General features: G+C 38.7%; 1 protein-coding gene across 1 annotated transcript; it reads right to left on the bottom strand.

Annotated features, from left to right (window-relative positions):
• Positions 1 to 7,167: 7,167 nt before the first annotated feature.
• LOC103513804 (T-cell immunomodulatory protein-like) lies at positions 7,168 to 8,695 on the bottom strand. Its single transcript, XM_008478651.3, has 3 exons — positions 8,528 to 8,695; positions 8,102 to 8,167; positions 7,168 to 7,479 (listed from the first exon to the last, which is right to left on the bottom strand). The coding sequence occupies exons 2-3, from the start codon at positions 8,156 to 8,158 to the stop codon at positions 7,168 to 7,170; spliced, it is 369 nt and encodes a 122-aa protein (XP_008476873.1). The 5' UTR covers positions 8,159 to 8,167; positions 8,528 to 8,695.

Genomic DNA, 8,695 nt, shown 5'->3' with positions numbered 1-8,695 from the left:
TGAGTATTTTTTTTTTTTTTTTCAAGAGAGAGAGAGAGAGAGAGAAGGGGGAGAGAGAGGGAATCAAAAAATTAAAAAGCAAAAAAGACAGGGTCCATAGAGACAGAAATAAAAGGGAGAGGGATAGAGAGCGATAGGGACCAAGAGAAAGGGAGAGAAAGAGAGGCAGAGGGAAAAAGGAAGAGAGAGAGAGAAAAAGGGGAAAAAGAGAGACGGAGGAGAGGGAAAGAGATAGAGGTAGGGAGGGAGTGTATACATTTTTGAGAGAGGTAGAGGAAGAAAGAGAGAGAGAGGGAGGGATGGGGAAGAAAGGGAGACGGAGGAGAGGGAAAGAGATAGAGGTAGGGAGGGAGTGTATACATTTTTGAGAGAGGTAGAGGAAGAAAGAGAGAGAGAGAGAGGGGATGGGGAAGAAAGGGAGACAAAAAGACGGAGAAGGAGGGAAAGAGAGAGAGAGATGAAGAGGGGGGAGGGAGAGAGAGAGACAGCTATTGTGGACATTTGTATGTACTTTTTGTTGTTGTTTGTGTAGGTATACTTTTTTTTTGACAGTGTACCACCAGTCCCATTGTTTTTGGCCATAACAGTTTAGCCTGTGTGGTCACCAAACAAGCTAAATATTATGAACGTAACCCAATTGTCGAGTGAAACATTTTTTTCTTTTTTTTATTTGTTGTTTCATTTCCCCTCTTGTTTGTTTGTTTGGTATTGAGCTTTTTTGTCTGCTTTGACAAATAAATATGTAATTTTGAAATAATTATGTAGGTAGTAGGTACATAATAAAAATGAACATTTACCGAACTTGTCTATCGTGGATATTTTAATCGATTTTTGTTTTGGCGCTCTCAAAAAAAAAAAAAAAAAAAAAAAAAAAAAAAAAGATGAACTCTGGATTTTTCATTATGTATCCTATATTTTATCAGTGTTCTTTTCATATAGCTATTTATGTACATACATATGTAGGTCTATCTTTATGTTTTTCTTATCTAGGTCACTTCGGTTCTTTACAAATGGGATATCTCTTTGGAATTGAGAAAATAAAAGAAACTCTTCTGTTATTTTTTTACTGCTCCTTCAGTTGCAAAATTCTAGCATTGTGCAATACGCAAAATCCGGCTGGGCCCCGTTTCATTGATTTGGTTGGAAAAAAGAGAAGAAATAAAAATAAGTTTATTAAATTACAGATACAGTCTACTTATATCTATACATCTCTATAGTTTATATCTCTAGCTGAGCTTTCCAGAGATACAGTGACTTATTAAATTTGTCCTTTTCAAAGTACATATATACTTACCTACAAATCTTACAATGTATGACAGTATACAATCAGTACAACTTACAGTTTTGACGACAATAAGGTACCTACCCTCTTGCAGAAATCTATCTTTATGTAGGTTATACCATTAAGATATTTATTACTAGTTCAGTGCGATCTGTAGAACCCTCGACCCTAAAAAAGGGTATCTGCCCCTCGATGGCCCAACAGGGATCCCATTATTATAATTATTTTAATCAGGACACTCGTCATCATGGTAAGCTGGGAAACTCATACCATTCCTTGCTTCCTCTCTATTTCACTCCCACATTTCTCTCTCTCAAAATAGAAAATGTGTCTGACCTCATAAATAAAATTTAAAGCTAGAAAACTCCCTTCCATTCCTCCTCCTCTCATTTCCTCTTGGCTCTTTCTCTCTGTAATGGGAAATAATGTTTCTCCCTAGGGAGTAAGTAGGGCATGTATTTCGATATTGGGGGAAAATTCTTGGCTTTTCCTAGCTTCTCTTTTATTTTTATTTTTTCATTCCTTATTTTTACTGCCCCGTTCCCTTTTTCGTCTCTATCTCTCCCTCCTTCTAATATCCCTATTTCTCCCTCCCTTCTGCTATCCCTAACTCCTCATACACGCACTTTTACATTTCTTCTTTTCTATTACGCCATACGCTCTTTCGAAGCTTCTTTGCTTATTTCTCTGAGCTTTGACTTATTATTCATAAGGTTAGACTGGGCTGATGAAGTTATCTTTTGAACTTTAGACAGGGAGACTTGAGATTCTTCAGGTAAAGTTTGATAGATAAAGTTTATGCTGGGATTTCTCTTACAAACTTTGATGGAGACAAGCCCTTGTACCTACTTGATGTTTACATAGTTGATGGATTTATAAAATCTGCTCATTTTTGGAGATGGATTACATACCTAAGTATTGATTGTAATAGATATTGATACGAGGGTGGATCAATAAGTACCTGTGTTTGGGGACATGGTAAAACATTGAGCAAACTTATTGTAGCCTGTCGATAGATTGACATCTCAAATGCTTACGCCAGAAATTTCTAATCGATAAATCTATTGGTATTGATTTGTCGGTCGATTGAAGTTGTTGCGTTCGCAGTAGTTGCCTGTGATGGGAAAAGGACAGTACCGCGCAATCATTTCATTCCTCATTTTGGACGGGAAAAAGTGAGATGATATCAAATCAAAGTTAGATGCTGTGTATGTGGTTTTTTCACCATATATGAGCACCATTTGCTTTTGATTTAGCTAATTTGAACTAGGACCTACGAGTGTTTTTGCTGAGGACCACGCAGGTATGCATGTTTGTGAACTTTTCACTTTTAGGTGTACATTCCCCCCGTTTTCCTGGATTGTTTTTCAATTGTTTTATACAGGGATAACAGGGCGATTTATTTAGAGAAGGGTGCAGAAATTTCAGCCTGGAATTCTGAGACAGTTCTACAGAAGGAAGTCGGATTTTACCAGCCTAGTTAGCTTGGAAGGAAGCGCTGTGTCGCGACATATAAGTCTTATAACTTGTAAGCGCTAGGTCGCGGGTTCGATTCCCGTCCAGGGCAGATTTAATCCTAAATAGATAAGGTTCGTTTTCGGAACGGTTGGCTTTCTCCTATCCTATCCTATCCTTCTTCTCCCTTTGCTTTCGTGACAATGAGACCACACCTCTGGGAAAAAACTCTAATTTTGACAAGGTCTGAAAGGAGCCAGGAAAAGCCAGCAATACGCGAGATGGTGCATATTTTTGCCCAGATGGTCCATATTTTTCTGAAACACCCTGTATGTCCTCCCCTCTGTGTTCTGTATGTTTCGGGTAGGTATGTTAGTTGTTTTCAATTGTTTACCATGTCATAATGTATACAGACTATTAGTCATGTATAGTTCCACATACAAGTCCTCCGTTGTTGTGAGCTCTGTTTCAATTGTTTTCATTCTTCCTACACGTTCTATAATGCTGTTTTTTCTCGTTTTGTGTGCACTTTTATTGTGTCGCTTGTTCTGGATTTTTTGTGTACTTTTTGACATGAATAGTTCTATTATTATCACTACGAGTATTATTTAACTTGTCTAGTCTTCTAAAAGGTAACTTTTGTGTGACCAGCTTGTGGTGAAGGTAATAAGGTATGCTTTGGCTACTTGGACAGAAAAGTCCAGTCATGTGCCAAACAGGCTTGAGTTGGAAATTGGCTTCTGTTGGAAATGTTGGACTTTTTTGGAATAGGGAAGATTCCTCTGCTCCTTCTTCTCTTTATATTACTCCTTCTACTTCTTCACGTTTCTTTTCTTTAATGTTCTCTAAACATTATTTCTTTTGTTTCCAATTCTCCTTCATTACTCTCCTCCTTCTCTTATTTATTTTCTTCTTCTCTATCTTCTTCGTTTGCTTCTTCTCTCCTCTCCTTTTTCCCCTTTTTTTCTCTCCTCCGTTTTCTTCTCCATTGCTTCTTCTCTCCTTCTATAATTCCTCTCCCCCTTTTTCGCTTCTTCTTCCTTCCATTATGTTCTTATACCCTTCTCCTTTTATTTTCATCCTCTTCCCTCTTCTTCCTTTTATCCTTCATTCGATAATCCTTCTGCACCATCTGTTATATCCCTCTCTCCCGAGTATTCTTTTTAAATACTTTCTTATATTTTTTCATCTTCCTCCCCTCCTCCTCTTTTTCTCTCTCACTCCTTCTCCATATGAAGTATTGCTCTTAAATACTTTCTTATATTTTCATCTCTCTCTCTCCCTCCTCTTCTCTCTGTCCCATTATTTGTGTGTGAAGTTACAAATCAAAAACAGATCAAAACGCACCCCAATGATAAATGATAGCCAGGGAGGAGGAGGAGGAGGGAGGGAGGGAGGCAGTTGTACGAAAATCATACAGGGTGTGATCTAAGGGACATGAATTTTGTACCAAAATTTTCACTTCTCGCAATATCTTGACGTCACAGCTAGTTTTATAATGCGGTTTTTTTCATCCTTTATTTTAAGCGTTATTAGGTACTTTTGCGAAGTGTGGACTGTTTTTAGATTTACATGCTTTTACAAGGAGAAAAGTTCCATTTGGAATATACCTTAGATCAGCTGCTCTCGAACTTTTTTCGCCCGCGTACCCCTTGGGTACCCGGCTTAAATCTCACGAACCACCGCCACAATCTTAATAAGTACCGGGTACCCATACCTGAGCAGGAGGAGAGCAAGAGAGGAAAAGAAGGGGAGTTAAGGAAGAGGCGAGGGAGGAGATGAGAAGGAGAATGAGGCTAAGGAATAGGAAGAGAGAGGGAGAATGGGAGGAGGAGGAGGAGGAAGAGAATAATGACAAGGGGAACAGGGAGAGGAAAGAGAAGAGAGTGTAAATAAAATAAATATAGCATAAGGGAAGTAAAAAGATACTGATTATGAGGGATTTTGTATGTGGGATGGATTTTGTATTTTTTTTGTATGTGTGGAAACATAATGAAGGGAAAAATAGAAAAGAAGAGAAATTGGAAGTATAAGCGTTCTTGTGTGGGAGTAAATAACGGAGGGAGAAGAGAGAATATTTGCAAAATCTTTTTTCGTACTTCTACGAAATCTTTTTTCCTATGAAGAAGATGCACTAGATTTCAATTCCGTTTGACTTGGACTCATACAACAATTTCCCTAGGAAGAGGAATATCACAGAGAGGAAGAGGGAAGATATGTATACCAGATTTCAATCCTGTTTATCCATGTTTTACTTGGGTCGGATGCAACCAAATCGAATCAAAATAAGCGTCCTTGTGTGGGAGTAAATAACGGAGGGAGAAGAGAGAATATTTGCAAAATCTTTTTTCGTACTTCTACGAAATCTTTTTTTTCCTATGAAGAAGGTGCACTAGATTTCAATTCCGTTTGACTTGGACTCATACAACAATTTCCCTAGGAAGAGGAATTTCACAGAGAGGAAAAGGGGAGATATGTATACCAGATTTCAATCCTGTTTATCCATGTTTTACTTGGGTCGGATGCAACCAAGTCAAATCAAAAAATCTCAAATTCTTTGTGGTAAAGCAGAGCTTTTTCACAACTTTTGTGGATACCACAACATTACTAAGTGCCGCCTCCTTTGCAATCAATTTCCACATTTCAATAATCTTTTTACACTAGTAATGTTTCTCAGAAAAGTTATTTTCAAAACATTTGACCCATATTCAGAGGTAAATGTACATTTAAACAGAGAAATCGGGTAAAAAGCATGTAACCAGTCTAGTTAGCTTGGAGGGTAGAGCTTCTCCCTTGTAAGCACTAGGCCGTGGGTTCGATTCCCGCCCGGCGGATTTTATCCTAAACAGATAAGGTTTGTTCTCAGAACTGCTGTCTTTCTCCTACATATATCCTGTATTCCTTCTCTTTTAGCTTTCGGAGCGATAAAACCTTATAGATGGGGGCTAGGATCTGAAATGTTACACGGGAAGGTTCAAAATAGCTAGCTCTTCGCGTCTATTTTTATTTTTTTTATTCTATTTTAGCTTTTTCACAACTTTTGTGGATATCACAACATTACTAAGTGCCTCCTTTGCAATCAATTTCCACATTTCAATAATCTTTTTACACTAGTAATGTCGCCACTGGTCGCTACACGATTAAAGTAGCTACTCAATTGTCCTCACGAGGCTGAGTGCGCCCCGAACTCCAAGCACAGAGCCGAAAAAAAACCTCGGCCCCGCCGGGAATCGAACCCGGGCCTCCTGTTTGCAAGCCTAGTGTGATACCCACTCGGCCAAGGAGGTTGCTGGGTCGGATGCAACCATATCCCTGGCAAGATAATACTATGATTTCAGACAGGGGAGAGGATAAGCTGAGTACACCCCGAACTCCAAGCACAGAGCCGAAAAAAAAACCTCGGCCCTGCCGGGAATCGAACCCGGGCATCCTGTGTGCAAGCCAAGCGTGATACCCACTCGGCCAAGGAGGTTGCTGGGTCGGATGCAACCATATCCCTGGCAAGATAACGCTATGATTTCAGACAGGGGAGAGGATATGAGAGTTTAAACAAAAGTTTGTTTGTGATGTTTTCACCGAGTTTGTCATACGATTCATGATGTTTGTAGGAATAGGAAAGTATGTTGTGTGCAGGTATGCATGTTTGTGAACTTTTCACTTTTAGGTGTACATTCCCCCCGTTTTCCTGGATTGTTTTTCAATTGTTTTATACAGGGATGACAGGGCGATTTATTTTTTAGTAATTCAATAATTATAATAAAAAATAAATGAATCCGAATCAATTGTACAGTTTTTAAAAGAAAATGAGAGTGTGGTTTTTATTTTTCGTCATTTTTTACAGGTATACAGGGTGTCCCAATTTCGTTGAAGAATCAATCTCTTGGATTTTCGATTTTAAATTTCAATATACGAGGGTGGATCAATAAGTACCTGTGTTTGGGGACATGGTAAAACATTGAGCAAACTTATTGTAGCCTGTCGATAGATTGACATCTCAAATGCTTACGCCAGAAATTTCTAATCGATAAATCTATTGGTATTGATTTGTCGGTCGATTGAAGTTGTTGCATTCGCAGTAGTTGACTGTGATGGGAAAAGGACAGTACCGCGCAATCATTTCATTCCTCATTTTGGACGGGAAAAAGTGTGATGAGATCAAATCAAAGTTAGATGCTGTGTATGTAGTTTTTTTCACCATATATGAGCACCATTCGCTTTTGATTTAGCTAATTTGAACTAGGACCTACGAGTGTTTTTGCTGAGGACCACCCTGTGATGGGAAAAGGACAGTACCGCGCAATCATTTCATTCCTCATTTTGGACGGGAAAAAGTGTGATGAGATCAAATCAAAGTTAGAGGCTGTGTGTGGGGGTTTTTTCACCATATATGAGCACCATTCGCTTTTGATTTAGCTAATTTGAACTAGGATCTACGAGTGTTTTGGCTGAGGACCACCCAGGTGGTCCAAAAGTCCAGGCACTACACTGCTGATGGATTTCTCATAGGTACATTTCAGTGCCCCATCTGGAGCTGGTCGCAGTAGAGGCTCTGTGTCTGCCCCAAGTAGAATCTGCAATGTGTGCCGATCATCTCGCAGGACAAACATATCGGTTAGTTCGTCACTGTTGAAGTCTCCAAATGCTGCTGGAAGTCCATCAGTAACACTGCCAAACACAGGGAGTGTCATGTTGTTGCTTGGAGGATCTAGGAGTGCCTCGGCACCATGTGGTGCAAAGAATACCTGAAAGAAGATTAACATTGTTGGTGAAAACAAAACAGGGTACATATAAATGACAATACTACTTATCCCACTCACTCAAAGAGGCATAGAAAACCAAAATGTAACTTATTCAAGGTCCTCTTAAACATTTGTTAAACCCATGGAAATTATGAGATGGTACGTCTAGATTGGACACATTTAACTGAGCGAATTTATTCTAGATTAGTAAACTGGGAAGAAAACAGCTAGATGAGCTAACCCTTATCAGCAAACAGCTGGTGTTGCTTGGAGGATCTAGGAGTGCCTCGGCACCATGTGGTGCAAAGAATACCTGAAAGAAGATTAACATTGTTGGTGAAAACAAAACTGGGTACTTATAAATTACAATACTACTACTTATCCCACTCACTCAAAGAGGCATAGAAAACCAAAATGTAACATATTCAAGGTCCTCTTGAACATTTGTTAAACCCATGGAAATTATGAGATGGTCTGTCTAGCTTGGACACATTTAACTGAGAGAATTTATTCTAGATGAGTAAACTGGGAAGAAAACAGCTAGATGAGCTAACCCTTATCAGCAAACAGCTGGCAGTTTTTTGGAGGATTCAATTTAAAAGTGACTGTTATAATGAACTCTTACCCATAGCAAAATGAAACAGAAAATTTGGTTGCGAAACAATGTTTTTATCAAATCCATAGTGATTCACTGAAACAAAATAACATTACATTTATGCTGTTAATAATGGGTACTCCTTTGTATGTGATCCAACTCTAGTTCTACCCCATTATACTTGGCAGTATCTACAGTTATTGACTCATTAAGGATTGTCATGGTAGAACTCTGATAACAAGTGTCCCCTCTGTTGATTACCCAATGCCTGTTAAGATGGGTGTACAGTTCAGTGATTCATTGGGAATGGGAACTCGGAAATGCCATTGCCACTGGATTCCGTTAAATTTATTGTTGTCGACTGACCCTCTATCTAGCAAATAATTCCTCTGTATTTCCTTTAAGGTTCTAGTCTAGTAGTAACATTTTGTTTTGCCAGTACCTAATAGTTATTACCTCATATGGGGTTTTCCTTGACTGAAAATTTTGATTTCACCATTTACAATATTTTACAGCAGAAGCTAAACCTAGAAGGTTTTTGAAAGCAGAAGGTGAATGTCTCTAGAAACGAATGTAGTTTTTAGAAATGGGGCTCAACCACTTTTTTTTTTCTTCGCTGATAAA

This window comes from Diaphorina citri, unplaced genomic scaffold (assembly GCF_000475195.1).
Source record: "Diaphorina citri unplaced genomic scaffold, Diaci psyllid genome assembly version 1.1 scaffold1028, whole genome shotgun sequence".
NCBI classification, from domain to species: domain Eukaryota; kingdom Metazoa; phylum Arthropoda; class Insecta; order Hemiptera; family Psyllidae; genus Diaphorina; species Diaphorina citri.
Note: the sequence above shows the minus strand (reverse complement) of the source record. Positions and strands in the feature narration are given on the sequence as shown.

Excerpts from the sequence above, each read along its gene's own strand:
- LOC103513804 (XM_008478651.3), bottom strand. The coding sequence starts at position 8,158 with ATGGATTTGATAAAAACATTGTTTCGCAACCAAATTTTCTGTTTCATT. Across the intron at positions 7,480-8,101 it reads TCTGTTTCATTTTGCTATGG|GTATTCTTTGCACCACATGG; the intron begins GTAAGAGTTCAT and ends ATCTTCTTTCAG.